Genomic DNA, 14,125 nt, shown 5'->3' on the forward strand with positions numbered 1-14,125 from the left:
GATTGTTATGATTCTAGTCTCGTTCGGTCAGATGATGAAAGAGGGAAGAGGATTGTCATCCCACAGTATCAGATGTATTAAAAGATGAAGAGGTCGAAGTGCCTAGTCGACATATGAGGACCCAGTACGTACCCAGTACGAGTATCAATGGAATGCAGGAAATGTACATGGATGATTGATTACGTAATACTGAAGGAAGACTAGGGAAAGGGAGGGTCAAACTACTGCCACAAAACGAGACATGTTTCCCGGTTCATCCCTTTTCTCTCTCAACCTTTCAATCGCGTCCACCTTGTCTGATACATACATTGCTGTTTCTTCGACGATACACGAGTAACGAACCGACCTTGATACCTCACGCGTACAGCCCGTATTCGTTTGTGTGTGCGACACCTGTTCAGGTGCGTGGTGATTCTTCACAATGGATCCAGGGATAATGCAAAGACGTGTTCGCGAGTCTAGTCTGAGGAAGCGAGGTCGATCACACGCCCAGTCAGGAATTCGTTGTGCTGATAGAGCTGATCACACGCCTATCGCAGTCTGCTTCACTCATTCATCCTTCCGCTTTCCACTCGTCATCGTGGTGAACCTACTTTTTACATCTCATCACCGACCTTGGTGGACCACCTCCTCATCTACCATCTCATTGAGCGTCCCATCAATCGTTTCTGCGAAAAGCGAACAGCTCGTGAGAAATGCTTCGACCGCGAACCACGAACAACTCCACTTCGTCATTTAACAATAACAATAACAACAACAGCAGCAGCAGCAGCAGAGCTCTCCCTGAACCCGATACACCAATGTCACATTATCCCTCGCGAATCCATTCCTCTTCTCCTCTCGACGGTGGTGAAAATTCACAACCACCTATCATTGGAGTCGACGAGACTTCCTCCGGTGTGCCCACCAACGGTGCCGGTGGCGGGTATTTTGGAGATGCATCGCCTACAAACGGGAATGGGGGGGAGGGAGTGAAGATTGCCAGCGGGAGCGAGATCAATGATCGTAATACTCATAGGAGGATGAGCTCAGGTAATTCTGCTTCTGGCGTAGTCAATGGGGAAAAGAAGAGCGCGCCGGGGGCAGGATTGCAGGGCCGAAGAGGGAAATTGGGAATGAGTTTGAACTTGGGAGGATTGATGGGAAGAGGGAGAGGGAAAGGTAATAGATTAGGTGAGTTGAGGCGTCTTGTTGAAGTGTGACAGTCAGAGCAGTGTGGAAGGCGCTGGTGGGCGATGGACGAGATTGCAAGACGAGATTGCATTTCACGAGCAAGATATCGAGGGGTAAGATTTAACGGCATGACATTCGTGGTCACGGACTGGGAAGAGTGCGAGTATCGCGGAAATCCGAAGTCATGTTGACTTTAGGGCTTCGATGGAGGAGTGAAAAGTGAGGGCAGTCTTCCCGGTGCTGACCATTCTTCCATTTTCTTAGGCCTGAGCCAACGCGGATGGGCGGTAATCACGGGACTAGTAGGCTTCCTTCTTCTCGTCAAGCTTTTGTTCTGTGAGTGGTCGCATCTACGCCGTCTTCGCCACTTCAAGCATCGAGCTGCCCTGATCCCATATTACTGCCACCATCACCCTATTCATGCCATGCTAATGACATCTCTCAGCCTCATCCACACCCTCTTCACCACATCATCACACCACGGAGGCTTCTAACCTCATTCCTCGGGATTACCTCAACAACTCAATGGTCGATCCCGCGCCATTCGAATTCTGTCCAGTTTTCGGACCAGGTGATGCCGTCGCTGCTCGACGGGGACAGCTCGAATTGTTGAAAAGTAGATTGCATACGGGTACAAGCGCGAGGGTCCAGAAGGTCCTGCAAAAGGCGATGAGCGGTGCTCCCGTGACGATGAGTATCTTGGGTGGATCAGGTGGGTGGTGTCATTTCTATTCGGCCTCGTCTTCTACTCAAATCCTCTTACTGCAAACGTCTCCCTTGAATTGTCTTCCACTACGGCCTACACCTCTGTGGCCATAATCATTGAGCTGGACTGACCGTGACTTCCCAATCGTAGTCTCCGCTTGTGCTGGCGCAGGTGACGACCCGGTCCACGAGAAATGTTATCCTCACAAATTCTTCGACTGGTGGAACACTGTCTTTCCTCATCCTGCCAACGAGCTCACCAATGGAGCGACGACAAAAACAGACTCGGCGTACTATGCTTACTGCAACAGTCATCATCTGCCAGACAAGACGGATTTGGTTATCCTTGAATTTGATGCGGCCGATCCAAAGTGAGTCTTTGCGTCCCTGAGGTGCCCGATTCAGGCCTCTGTCGCACAATCAGTGATCAGAACAAGCGCTTATATCATACACCTCAGCGACCCCGAATGGCTCCAACATTTCGAGCTCCTGGTGCGATCAGTTCTCGTTCGACCTGACCAGCCAGCAGTGATCATCCTCGGACATTTCAGTCCTCAGGTTCAGGCTCAGAATGGTTTCGCGGGCCCCGAGTTGCTGCACAACGTGGTAGCACAATTCTACGATGTACCTCATATCAGGTGAGTCTTCTGGAATGTCACATTTGAGGTCAAGCCATCGCTGACGCTATCACTAGTGCCAAGGGCGTTCTTTACGAGCAGTACTTGCAAACTCCCGATCAAGCGCGTTCTGCATTCTACCACGATCCCAACCATGCTAACTCGAATGGCCATGATCTCATCGCCGATGTCTTGATTTCCTACATCATGTCCCAGATCTGTGCTGGGTGGTCGGCCATCAACGGTCACTCCTTTGATGTCCCCAATCTCGGTACGGAGGGTGACTCCACTGCTGGTAGCCCATCCCTTCTTGGCGGTGTTGGTTTGAGAAAGGGTATGCCCGGCCAATCTCCCGGAGATGGTTCCTCCGCAGGATCATCGCTGTCCGACCGTTATATAGGCCTGAAAGTCCCCTTGATGAGGTTGAACGACCGACCTCACGACGTGGAGCATTTCAGGGAGATTGAACCTTTCTGCGTAGCTGCAAGCGACTTGATCAACCCTCTGCCACCTAGTTTGTTCTATGGCAGTGGATGGCACACTTATCACCCGCCAAAGGGAGCAGTGCACGAGGACAGACATTACTGGCGAGTTACAATGCCAACGCTCCATCGCAGCATGCTGACTCTGTTGGTTCGTCGCAGGTATGCCGAGCAACCCACCGCACGACTTCGTATCCCCCTCAAACTCGGAGCGGGTGATGTCGGCATCTATTTTATGCAGTCTCCTCCAGACAAGCCGCTTGGAAGCGTCAAGTGTTGGGTTGACGACAACGTTGCTGGATCCAAAGAGCTGCTGGGCACAGCAGAGGTTGAGGATGTCATCGCGACGTAAGTCAAAGTGAATCACAGCAGAGCATAAGCTGATATCGGCTCGCGTTGCCAGCTTGGTCATGATTGATCGGGGCGTCGCGAGAGGTTCGCATTTCGTAAGTATCTGTTAACAAGCGCCTTTGTGTCAGGACGAATGTTGACCGGGCTTTCGTAATCAGGTCGAATGTCAATTGCAAGGTGAACCGGGAGGTATTTCCCCGCCATTCAAGATTCTTGGAATGTATGTTATCTTCATGCTATTACGAAGCTGTGCTGATCATCAGTCTCTTGTGTACCTTTCAGCTTCTCAACATAAGACATCGATGGTCAGTTCTGCTATTCCGCGTAGACAGGAGCAGTAGAGAAGGGACGGATGCGAGGAGAACGTATATATACCACCTTTGGTATACCCATGTATGCATGTACTTGCTTTGCACCTCGAGAAAAGACACACTTGAAAGGGATCGATGATAACGTTGTGTGGTGTCGCTGCGGCGTTGGTCGGCGATATTTCGGGAATGGCTCTGGACAGAGTTGTCGGATAACCATTATTTAGCACCGTGTCAGTAACGCTACATGCTACAAACTCACATCACATACACACACATCTTACTCTCCCATCTCATTGTACCATCTCAAACTCGCCTTACACATCATGATCAGAGGATTCAGAGCAGCGCGAACAGCCGTCCAAGTGAGTATATCGGTCCCGCGCTTCAAGCCCTACTCCACCGCATACACACCCGCCAGATCACATTCCGTCCTATAAATAGGAGACGTTTCAAGTCCTGGTCCCTCGTCCCGCTCTGTCAAGTCAACAGGCATGGTGTGGTCTGGGATATCGCAACGATGAAAAGATAGCACGGGCATGCGATGATGTGGCGAATAGAGAGGAAGCAGGCTGACTAAAGGTATCTTGTTTGATTCAATCTGAAAGCCCCTCAAGGCGGTCAACCAGCAGAAGAGGAACTTGTCCATCCACGAATATCAATCTGTCGAGCTTCTCAACTCTGTACGTTGCTTCCATCTATCCCACCCAAGCGGGGATCTTTCGAGATATGGAGAGAAACACTGAGCTGACCTTCATTTTCCGCATTTCTTCGTGCACCATCGCATCTGTATCGCTGATATCAACCATCTCCCATCGCATGTCATACTTCACCTTGACTGTATACAGTACGGTATCCCCACTCCTAAAGCTTTGCCCGCGTTCTCAGCCGCAGAGGCAGAGAGTGTCGCCAAAGGTTTCGGTGAGTCTGCTTACTTCCCTTCCTTGCTTGATTCCCTCTTCCTGTTCGCACTGTCAATTCTTCTCTCACTTCGTATAATCGAACCGCCGCTTCCCCCAACACTGCCATGTCTCATCTCAGCCCCCAATTCATGTTTTCGCCCTCTGTAACCCGCTGACCGTACTTCCACGCGTGACAGGCAAGGATGAGCTCGTGATCAAGGCGCAGGTGCTGGCTGGTGGTCGAGGAAAGGGTCATTTCGACTCTGGTTTCCAGGGTGGTGTCCAAATGGTTGACTCGTGGGTGTTCACTTCTGTGTATTCTAGCGCTTCGTTTTCCCTTTCCATTCAAGCCTGTTATATACACATCGCGTATTTAGAGAGCCAAACTGATTCACTCCTCTCGGGCCACCACAGCCCCTCTCAGGCCAAGGATTACGCCGAGAAGATGTTGGGTCACAAGTTGATCACCAAACAAACCGGTGCCGCCGGTCGGATCTGTAACGCTGTCATGCTCGCCGAGCGAATGCCCCCTCAAAAAGAGTACTACGCCGCGGTCCTCAACGACCGATCGTCCGGCGGTCCCGTCCTCGTCACCTCTTCTCAAGGAGGTATGAACATCGAGGACGTTGCTCACGACACTCCCGAAGCTATCATTACCACTCCCCTGGACTTTGATAATGGAATCAGCAAAGAGCAAGGATTGGAATTGGCGAAGAAGTTGGGATTCAAGCCCGAGAGTCAGGAGAACGCGGCAGATGTGTTTGGAAGACTTTATACTATCTTCAAGGAGAAGGACGCCACGCAGATTGAGATCAACCCCTTGGCAGAGTTGAGCGACGGTCAGGTCTTGTGGTAAGTGATACCAGACTCTACCATGTTGTATCTGTCATCATTGCTGATACAACACACAGTATGGACGCCAAGTTCGGTTTCGACGACAACGCCGATTTCCGACAGAAGGACGTGTTCAAGCTCCGAGACACTACTCAGGAGGATGCTCAAGAGGTCGAGGCTGCCGAGGTAAGTCCAGTCGGCACGCTGCTTTCCCAAAGTGTATGCTTACGCGTATCTATAAAACATCCAGTATGGCCTCAACTTTATTAAGCTCGATGGTAACGTCGGCTGTCTCGTCAACGGTGCCGGTCTCGCCATGGCCACCATGGACGTTCTCTCTCTTCACGGTGGATCTCCCGCTAATTTCGTAAGTCGCTGCCTCCCTTGTGATCGTCGCTTTACTCAGCAGCTGGTGCTGACTTGATCCGTCTCTCAGCTCGATGTTGGTGGTGGTGCTACTGCCGACGCTGTCAAGAAGGCTTTTGAGCTCCTTTTGACTTCCAAGGACGTCAAGTCCATCTTCGTTAATATCTGTGAGTCAGCTACAATATTGAACCGATTTTCAGCTGACATGTGCGCTCATTTCGTCAGTCGGTGGTATCATGCGATGCGACGTCATTGCCGAGGGCATCATCAAGGCAACCAAGGAGCTCCAACTGAGCATTCCCCTCATTGTCAGACTCCAGGGTACCAAGGAGGCTGAGGCGAAGAAGTGAGTGTAGCCGTGGAGTACATGGAAATCTGCTAACGAGGTAATCTGTAGGATGATCAAGGAATCTGGTTTGAAGATCTTCCCATTCGGTGAGTTCTTACAAGGTCTTCGAATCATCAAGGATCATGTACTCATCCCTTTTCTTTTGGCACAGACGGTTTGGACGAGGCTGCTGCCAAGGCTGTTGAGATGGCCAAGTAGAAAGGGGGATTGTGAGGTGAATGTATGTCGGAGCAGTGTGAGAGGAGCGGAATCTTATCTGTTCGAGTAGTGTTACGACCTTGACTCTCAAGATGCAGCCATGCAATCGCGCTGCAGGATATCAGGGTGACCACATGTCGTACTTCGGATGCAGGTGAAATGAGATACTCGCAGCGCAATGTGACTCCTCTGAAGCGTTGAACCAAGCTACCTGGATGTGAGGCGCCTCTACCATCAATGGTATGATACCAGTACAACAATGCAAGTACAGCAATTGCAAGGGATACAGATCCAGCATGACTCATATCACTCCTCTCATTCATCCTGATCCAGCACCCCAGCCACATCTCTCAATCTCCCTCTTACGCCTTTCCTCGTGTCCCCCGCGAAATCCTTGATGGTCCGTAATATCTTGCGATATCGCGGATTGGCTTTGTGTAGCTTTGAGACGTGCTCATCCATCGCTTCGGAGAAGAGTTGGTAGGTCCGTAGGTCTCGTGCGAATGTGTGTGTCTGATGGAAGAGTGGAAGGTGGGTTGCGGGAAGGGAAGGGAAGGGAGGTACAAGGAGCGACGAAGGTGGTCAGCTTCATCTGAATGGTCATCTGCAAAAGATAGTGATTATTTCTTCGTCGTCATCAAGACCACAGCTCGACCAATTCCTCCCATCCATTCGTTGAAGATCAATGGATATCCACTCTCCACTCTTCCCATCGAATACATCTCGCAGCGGCAGGCACTCCCACTCACCGGCAGATTATCCAACCCAACTTGCCCAGCAACCAAACTCCACCCAGCCATGATGACCAGATCCAGCGCTGCGTTAGCCACATATTCCTCGACCTCGCCAACGCCACCCGCCACGCCGCGCAGCTCTTTCGTGCAGAAACGACGGACCATGGTCTCTGCCTCGAGGACGGGTCTGGAATGTGGATCTCGGAGGAGGAGGGTGAGCTCGTAGACTGCTCTGTGGAGGAAGGAGTCGCCTTCGGACATGATGAGCACTTGGAGATAGGATGAGAGGAGGTGTGGGGACGAGGAGTGGAGGGAGTGGTCGATGGCGAGTTTCAACTGAGTATGCCACAAATGGCCAAGAGAATAGAGAAGGTACGAGTGATGAGGTGGTTGACGGATAGAAGAAGGAGAACAACAATATCAGCGGCGGTTCTTCCATAAGCCGAGGTTGCTGGTGAGTTCAGGTATATTCCTCTGACGACGATCAGATTAGGCAGCTTACATTAGCACCTGTCGCGAAGAGTGATTTAGCTGTACTCTCAGAGGCTATGAAGCGGAGACAACCCACGCAGTGCTTTCAGTATATCCTTCGTCTCCTTCTTATCAAAGTCTTCGGGTTCAAGATGATTGACATATCTGCGAGTCAATATCAGCCAATCTCATGCATTCGGTTGGTCATCAGTGCTGAGAAGAATCTACCTCGACAACGCTCCGACCAGCAAGATGACCACATCCCTGTGACCCGCTCCTATTCGACTCGCGTACACGATCGGAAACTCTGCTCCATTCTTCTGCAACAGCAAAGAAAAGGCATGATCTCTCACTCTCATGATGTAGTCGATGTCATGCTTGTCGATCGCCTGATACAGCTCATAAGCCTGAGGAGGTCTCACAAACCCTTTCGTATCTCCCCATTGTTCGTCCTCAACCCCTCCCTTCTTCTCGTTTTTCCGCCGTTGCAACGTCTTTGTCCAAGTCCCCTGTTCTTCTCGTACTGCCGCACGTTCGATAGACCAAGCTTGGTCCTGTAATGCCTCTGCTAGCTCTTTCTCGCGATGCAGCTGACGTGTCTGTCGATCTAGCTCGAGCTCGGACTGAGCAGCTGATTCTTTCGCCAGTGATGAGGCGGGCGGTAGTGGATGTAGTAGGATGGGACAAGGTGGAAGTCGTGGTGATGTCGATGAGAAGGAGGAGGAAGAGACGGAGCGACGATGACCTGGTGATGGCGGTGCGAGTCCTTGAGCAGCTTGAGAGTAGTTCGAGGTCATCCCGTGTGCACTAATACCAAGATTACATGGCAGTGAATGCATTCGACGTTGGAAGGAATGTAGATAGGAACAGCGTCTCATGTTGATCCGGGGCTCCGGGAAAACGAGATGAGACGCTGAATGAGATCGATGCGATTTCGAAAAGTTCGGGCAACAACAGTCTCTGTAGCATCCTACTTGCTACTCACATTTGCTCAGAAGGTCACCTTCCGTCCCCCCTCCTCGTCTACGCCCAGCGCCTCTCTCACCTCCCTCTCGGTCCTGCCCCTCATTTTCGACTTCTTCGTCCTCACCTTCTCTACCTCCCGCCAGAAATGACAAATCCCTCTCTCATCTCGTCGAGGAGCCATTCTCGAGCCGGATCTACCTCGTCCACCTCATCATCTGCGCCCTTGCCCTCATTCGAAGGTCTTGCTCCACCTCGACCGCCCACGACAATGAAAGAGGAAGAGACGAGAGTCGTAGTCCCTGGCTTACCGGGAGGGAGAGACGTCAGATTGAAAGTTGATGCTGGACCAGGGTGCGGGGGTATCGCTTGGCCCGCAGGGGAGGTGAGTCCTTCTTTCAGCGACTGGATTCTCTATCTCTATCCGTGATATCTACATGTAGAACGAAAGTCTGACTGTACGTTGATCCCCCTTGTGCCGATCAGGTACTGTCTCGATATCTTGCTTATAGACATACGAACCATCCCGAAAAGCTTAGAGGGAAGCAAGTGATAGAACTCGGATCTGGGACAGGTCTAGTAGGTATCGCCACGGCTATGCTCGAACCTACTTCGGAAGTATGGGTGACAGATCAGTCGTGAGTCGCATAGGTCCTGCGCTCTTCCGAATCTGCGTGTTAACCCCCAAAGTCATTGAGCTGAAATGTTTTCGAATCTGTAGTATGCTTCTCGACCTGATGGAGGTGAATGTGAGATTAAATCTGGACGACCTGAGTAGGGACAACGTCCATGTCGCAGAGCTCAATTGGGGTGAACCAATACCCGACTCGATAGCTGTCAAAGAGGCTTCGGTCATCCTGGCAGCCGACTGCGTCTATTTCGAGGTATGTGGAATTCCATCCTTCCGGGTCCCGGCACTCCCGTTAGCTTTTCGACGAAAGAAACCTCTCGACCTGCCTTTGCTCTGAGTACGCCAGGATCACAGCTGACAGTCCAGGACAGCCCGCCTTTCCTCTTCTCGTTGAAACGTTGTGCGATCTCGCCCCTGTAGACAAAAAGGTCGAGATCCTTTTCTGCTGGAAGAAACGAAGAAAGGTGGGTGCAACGTTTGTTGGGCTCGTGTTTGGTGGCGAGAGAGGACGTGTTCGAGCTCAATTTCGGAAAATCCCCTGCTTTCAGGCGGACAAACGATTCTTCGCCATGCTGAGAAAGCATTTCGATCAGGAGATTGTTCTCGATGATAAAGAGGGCGAGAGGGAACGGTACGGGCGAGAAGGAGTGACTTTGATGAGGTTGAGAAGACGGCGGTGAGCAAGGCAGTCGCATCATGGTATGTCACGGTTGTATTGGACTCGATAGGTGGATAACACATCGCCGCCGCAATAGAGCAAACGCGAGAGGTTCGATCAAAACAATACGCGTGCGTGATTTCATTCTGCATCTACCGACGGGGACGGTAATGACTGTGTGCGGAGGCGGCGGCTATGAGTCTGCTAAAGCGAGGTGAAACAAGTAGAAAAGGGTTGTGGGAGAAGCGGGAGGACTCGGAGATTACACCAGGATATGTACTTGCCGATGAAGACATGATGCTGAGAAAATAGCAATTGTGAGTAGATACATGTGACGACGCTCTTTAGTGATAGCCTTCATAGAGGGCCAAGAACCTAATTGTCATGACGGCCATTCCGCCACTACCACGAATAGCGCATCGTTACCTGTAACTCTTTCGATATCTTCGAACACGAGTTGTCATGAGGGCCTTGACACATCCACACGGTACCCGCTTCTAAGTTCTAGCCACTGGTGAGGTCGTTAGGATTTAGGCAAAGGTTCTTCTTTTGCGCAGTGGTAAACTGCATCTCGTCCTTGTCCTCGTCCTCGTTACAAACAGATCACTGGCATTGTGGAGGCGTCATACACAGGAAAGAACCGGAGATGTATCAAGTCAAGCACAGACGGAGAACATCCTCAGCAGGTCTCAGAGTAACATATGGCAAGCTCTGTTGTCCCGTCCGCCTAATCCGCTCAGCGCGGGGCAGCAAGTCCTGCAGTGTCAGCTTCCATACCATCTGCATCGAATATCAAATACATGCAATGATGCGGTGTCTCGTTCCCAGTCCACCGTAAGTGTGGCAACAAGATCACTTGCTGCTACCCCTTCGGCAGGTGCGGTGCTTCCATCACAGTCACAGAAACCAATGGGCACAGGTGCCTCTGCTACTGTCAGTCATGGTCAATCACAAGCCAAGACAAATACGAAGTTTGGTGTCCAACATCAAGATCAGACCCCGAGCAACCGACAAAAGAGCAGAGAAGACAAGCTTATTTTGGCTCTCAGCAAGCACGCACGGAACGGTTCGAGGAGTGAGTGAGGTGAGTTTTTGTTTGTTTCCCCTCTTGAGTTCAACGTGACACGGACGCTGATTGCGGACCATTGACCAAGAGGACTGGGACGGGGCCGTCGTCTTCTATCCAGGACCATGGCGCTACTCTCGCAGGTAGAAGATGCGCGCGGTGAGCAGGACCGTAGCTGTGAAATTAGATCGGTGAGTGATAATCAGAGCAGGAAGGGACAATCTGGTACTGTAGGTTCAAAGAGGAGTGACTACCGAAGAGAAAACGATCAGGTGATGTGTATATAGTACCGACAAATGCGTGCATGCATGATTACAACAGATACACGTCTACCTGAGACTTAATCTACTTATACACGAAGTCCAAGACTGATTGATTGTCCCTCCGAATGCGCATCTAGCGACCATGCTGAATGATGATCGCCAAGACTGATATTGAAACCAAAATGTCCTTTTCCGTCTCACCGCACCAGTAGGTGGACAGAGCTTCATCTCGTCTGCCGTTCCATTTGTTCCCTCTCCCTCGTTTCCTCCTCTGTCCAGTTCAACTCCTCATACCTTGGCGGCAGTTCCAAGACATTGGCAGTGTCACCTGGTTGCGGTGGGACCACTCGCCCCGCATCCTGGTGTACCATGTACTCCATCTCTGTATCTCTTGCTTGGGCTTGTGCCCGCCGTCTTCTAGCAGGAGGAGCTGATGCGATCGAAGGAGCATCCGCACTACGAGGGAGGGATGTCGAAGGTCCGCCTCCGGCGAAATGCGCGATCGTGTCCCTCTTCAGATCCGATATGTCCGTGCCTTCTCCTCTGTCCTGATTCATATCTTCATCCCGGGCCGAAGCGTCATGTAACATGAGCGGACCACCGCCAACCCTCGCAGACGACTGCCATGTACTGCCTCCTCCGCCGGACCACGTACCAGTACCGGAGTCGTAATGGTGACCCAGATTCAACGATGAAGACTCTGGTACTTCAGGCAACAAGGCGCCACCCGCCATACGCGGCAACAGAGCGTCTTGCGACGAGTTCCGAATCATTGTCGGCTCGTCTCTGCCTCGAACAGGTGAAACCGGTGAGGAGAAAGCTTCACTATCGAAGGTGGTCGACCGAGATGGTCCGGAAAGTAAGTGTAGCTTGTTCTGATCCCTGAATGGGTCCCGTTGATCGATAGGAGACGCAGATGGGGAGGCTGCTTGATTGCCTTCGCCAAGTATCAACGGCGTCAGACGACGATCTTCACCACGTGAAGCAATGAGGTCAAGAGGAGCTTCTGACCCGGACGGACTGGACTCGATAGTCTTGGGAACCTTGCGTCCGTTACGGTCGGTGAACACCCCAAACGGTCCGCCACTGGATGCTTGCCCCTGTCCCGAACCTCTTCGTCTAATACGTTTTCGGCGACAGAAGATGACAAGGCCGACTATCACCAAAGTGCCAACGACGGAGCATACGACAGCAACAGCCGTGCGTACGACTGGATTCGAGTGAGAAATTTCTACACCATCTCCAGCTGGGAATCCAGATGGCGACTCGACACTGATATCATTGGTCGCTGGATCAGCCGTACTTCAATCCTGTTTGTGTACTGTCAGACTCACCTAGTGCTTGTGCCCGACGCCGTAATGCTGGGCGCACCACCACCGCTCTGCTCACTGCCCACACACCCGGTCGATCCCTGACCCACCGTCAACATAGCTGTCGAACCACCACTCGCCCATTCCTCCGAACTCCCTATTCCTGCCACGAGAATGAATCTCGTCCCTTTCGCCATGTCCACCGTCCAGTTGAGATATGTCAGACCTTGGCGCGTGAATGTTGTCGGGTTGTCGGAAAGTGCAGACTCTGGCAGGTATCTGGCATATCTTGACTGTCTATCGAAAGTGATGGGTATAGAGAAAGAATTGCCGAGGGGAATGATTCCGAACATGGTTGGAGGATTAGTTGTATTGCCCTTGTGATCGCTTGACGACGCATCAAGTTGATTGATAACGATATCATCCATGGGGAGGTCAAGCTCATGAGTGGTGTCAGGTGTTGTTCCCTCGGTGCAATCTCTCTTGGTGACATTGGTGGAAGCGCCAGACGTTACGTTGGATTCCAGGGAGGATGGCCAAGTGAACGAAATACTAGAGCACTGGGGAGGATAGTCGTCGTTGGTCGTCGTGTTCATTGTGAATGCAAAGGAATAGAGATCGAGGATAGCTTGATCGGAGAGGAAGCATGAGGAATTGTTGGTGGATGAAGGGCCGACAGCTATTCGGCCCCAAGTCAGCGGAATGTATGGTGATGATGCATCGGGAATCAACTTACTCATGACATCCGTCGTAGCAGCATAAGTGATACCGGAGGCGCCCCACATAGTGAGCATATATTGTATTCCAGCAGGTTGCCTTATGTCGAGGTTGTAGGAATTGGTGCCGGCCGGTATTGACTCGATCCATACCTGCGATAAAGCGTCAGTATGGCGGCATTATACCGAACGATGCGATCTGATCATACATTATATCCGTGCTGTCTGAACTCGGTCTGAAAGTATGCAATCAGCAAAACTCATCGTCTCCGCCCGAATCACCACTTACCGGTGTCAGAAGCAGGTGGTATGGACCGTCATCACCGCTCCAGCTAGATGTTGATGGTCAGTTATCCAAGGTGCGATACACCATTCTGGGTGTTGTTGTCACTTACCGAACAGTGGAGTTTCCACATTGCGTTGCTCTGTGATCATTTGCTTTCTCGTCAGCCGATAGTTTCACAGCTCAGGATCGTTTCAAATGTAAGCGATACTCACGGTGTCATCGAGACGCTGAGATAGCCTGCCCTCGCCAATGGCAACCATAAAGAGATGACCACGACAATGGCAAGATGGCGCGATATCAGCGGGGTGCACGACGAGCCAGACATCTTCTCCCTTGACTTTGATCGCCAGACCAAGGTTTTGAGAGAAAGACGACTCGATTCGGGCGCTATGTATCCTGTGTGCGAGACTGGTGCGTTCTCTTCCTAATCGATCTGCTGCCTGTCACACGTTTGTTTCTTATGTCTCCGGGATCCTTGCCTTTCCTTTTACTCTCTCCTCCTATATCTGAGATCGTGAACGTGGATTTGACCGTAGAGTGCTTGGGAATCCCGCGGCGTGAGATGTGACGAAAGGATGATGATGACGATGATCAGACGAGTGGAATGATGAGATTGAGAAGAGAGAGAGGAAAAAGTAGAGTGAGACAGACACAAGCGCAGTTCCCCGTTGCAGATAAAAATCACTTGGCAGCAAAGTGGCACACGACAGCGCCGTATCGATCACACTTGCTCGACTTGCTT

At 51.4% G+C, this 14,125-nt stretch overlaps 5 protein-coding genes across 5 annotated transcripts; 3 read left to right on the forward strand and 2 right to left on the reverse strand.

Moving 5' to 3' along the window:
• Positions 1-695: 695 nt before the first annotated feature.
• Positions 696-3,623, forward strand: IAR55_004283 (uncharacterized protein; the record flags this gene model as incomplete). The annotated part of the gene is made up of 10 exons (XM_066947382.1): positions 696-1,173; positions 1,438-1,509; positions 1,619-1,885; positions 2,030-2,249; positions 2,337-2,516; positions 2,573-3,082; positions 3,140-3,325; positions 3,381-3,423; positions 3,487-3,548; positions 3,611-3,623. 10 exons carry the CDS (start codon positions 696-698, stop codon positions 3,621-3,623), a joined length of 2,031 nt encoding a protein of 676 aa, XP_066801796.1.
• A 339-nt stretch (positions 3,624-3,962) lies between these two features.
• Positions 3,963-6,285, forward strand: IAR55_004284 (uncharacterized protein; the record flags this gene model as incomplete). The annotated part of the gene is made up of 11 exons (XM_066947383.1): positions 3,963-4,001; positions 4,245-4,319; positions 4,485-4,557; positions 4,736-4,835; positions 4,953-5,390; positions 5,450-5,558; positions 5,623-5,739; positions 5,809-5,905; positions 5,964-6,084; positions 6,136-6,173; positions 6,239-6,285. 11 exons carry the CDS (start codon positions 3,963-3,965, stop codon positions 6,283-6,285), a joined length of 1,254 nt encoding a protein of 417 aa, XP_066801797.1.
• Positions 6,286-6,600: 315 nt separating this feature from the next.
• IAR55_004285 (uncharacterized protein) lies at positions 6,601-8,287 on the reverse strand (the record flags this gene model as incomplete). Its single annotated transcript, XM_066947384.1, has 5 exons — positions 6,601-6,798; positions 7,035-7,355; positions 7,522-7,529; positions 7,588-7,655; positions 7,719-8,287. The coding sequence occupies 5 exons, from the start codon at positions 8,285-8,287 to the stop codon at positions 6,601-6,603; spliced, it is 1,164 nt and encodes a 387-aa protein (XP_066801798.1).
• Positions 8,288-8,601: 314 nt separating this feature from the next.
• On the forward strand, positions 8,602-9,764 carry IAR55_004286 (uncharacterized protein; the record flags this gene model as incomplete). Its single annotated transcript, XM_066947385.1, has 5 exons — positions 8,602-8,838; positions 8,940-9,091; positions 9,175-9,337; positions 9,456-9,548; positions 9,633-9,764. 5 exons carry the CDS (start codon positions 8,602-8,604, stop codon positions 9,762-9,764), a joined length of 777 nt encoding a protein of 258 aa, XP_066801799.1.
• Positions 9,765-11,295: 1,531 nt separating this feature from the next.
• IAR55_004287 (uncharacterized protein) lies at positions 11,296-13,708 on the reverse strand (the record flags this gene model as incomplete). Its single annotated transcript, XM_066947386.1, has 7 exons — positions 11,296-12,343; positions 12,406-13,060; positions 13,118-13,250; positions 13,307-13,333; positions 13,387-13,429; positions 13,493-13,522; positions 13,596-13,708. 7 exons carry the CDS (start codon positions 13,706-13,708, stop codon positions 11,296-11,298), a joined length of 2,049 nt encoding a protein of 682 aa, XP_066801800.1.
• Between the last annotated feature and the right edge of the window lie 417 nt (positions 13,709-14,125).

This window comes from Kwoniella newhampshirensis, chromosome 8 (assembly GCF_039105145.1).
Source record: "Kwoniella newhampshirensis strain CBS 13917 chromosome 8, whole genome shotgun sequence".
Classification (NCBI taxonomy): Eukaryota; Fungi; Basidiomycota; class Tremellomycetes; order Tremellales; family Cryptococcaceae; genus Kwoniella; species Kwoniella newhampshirensis.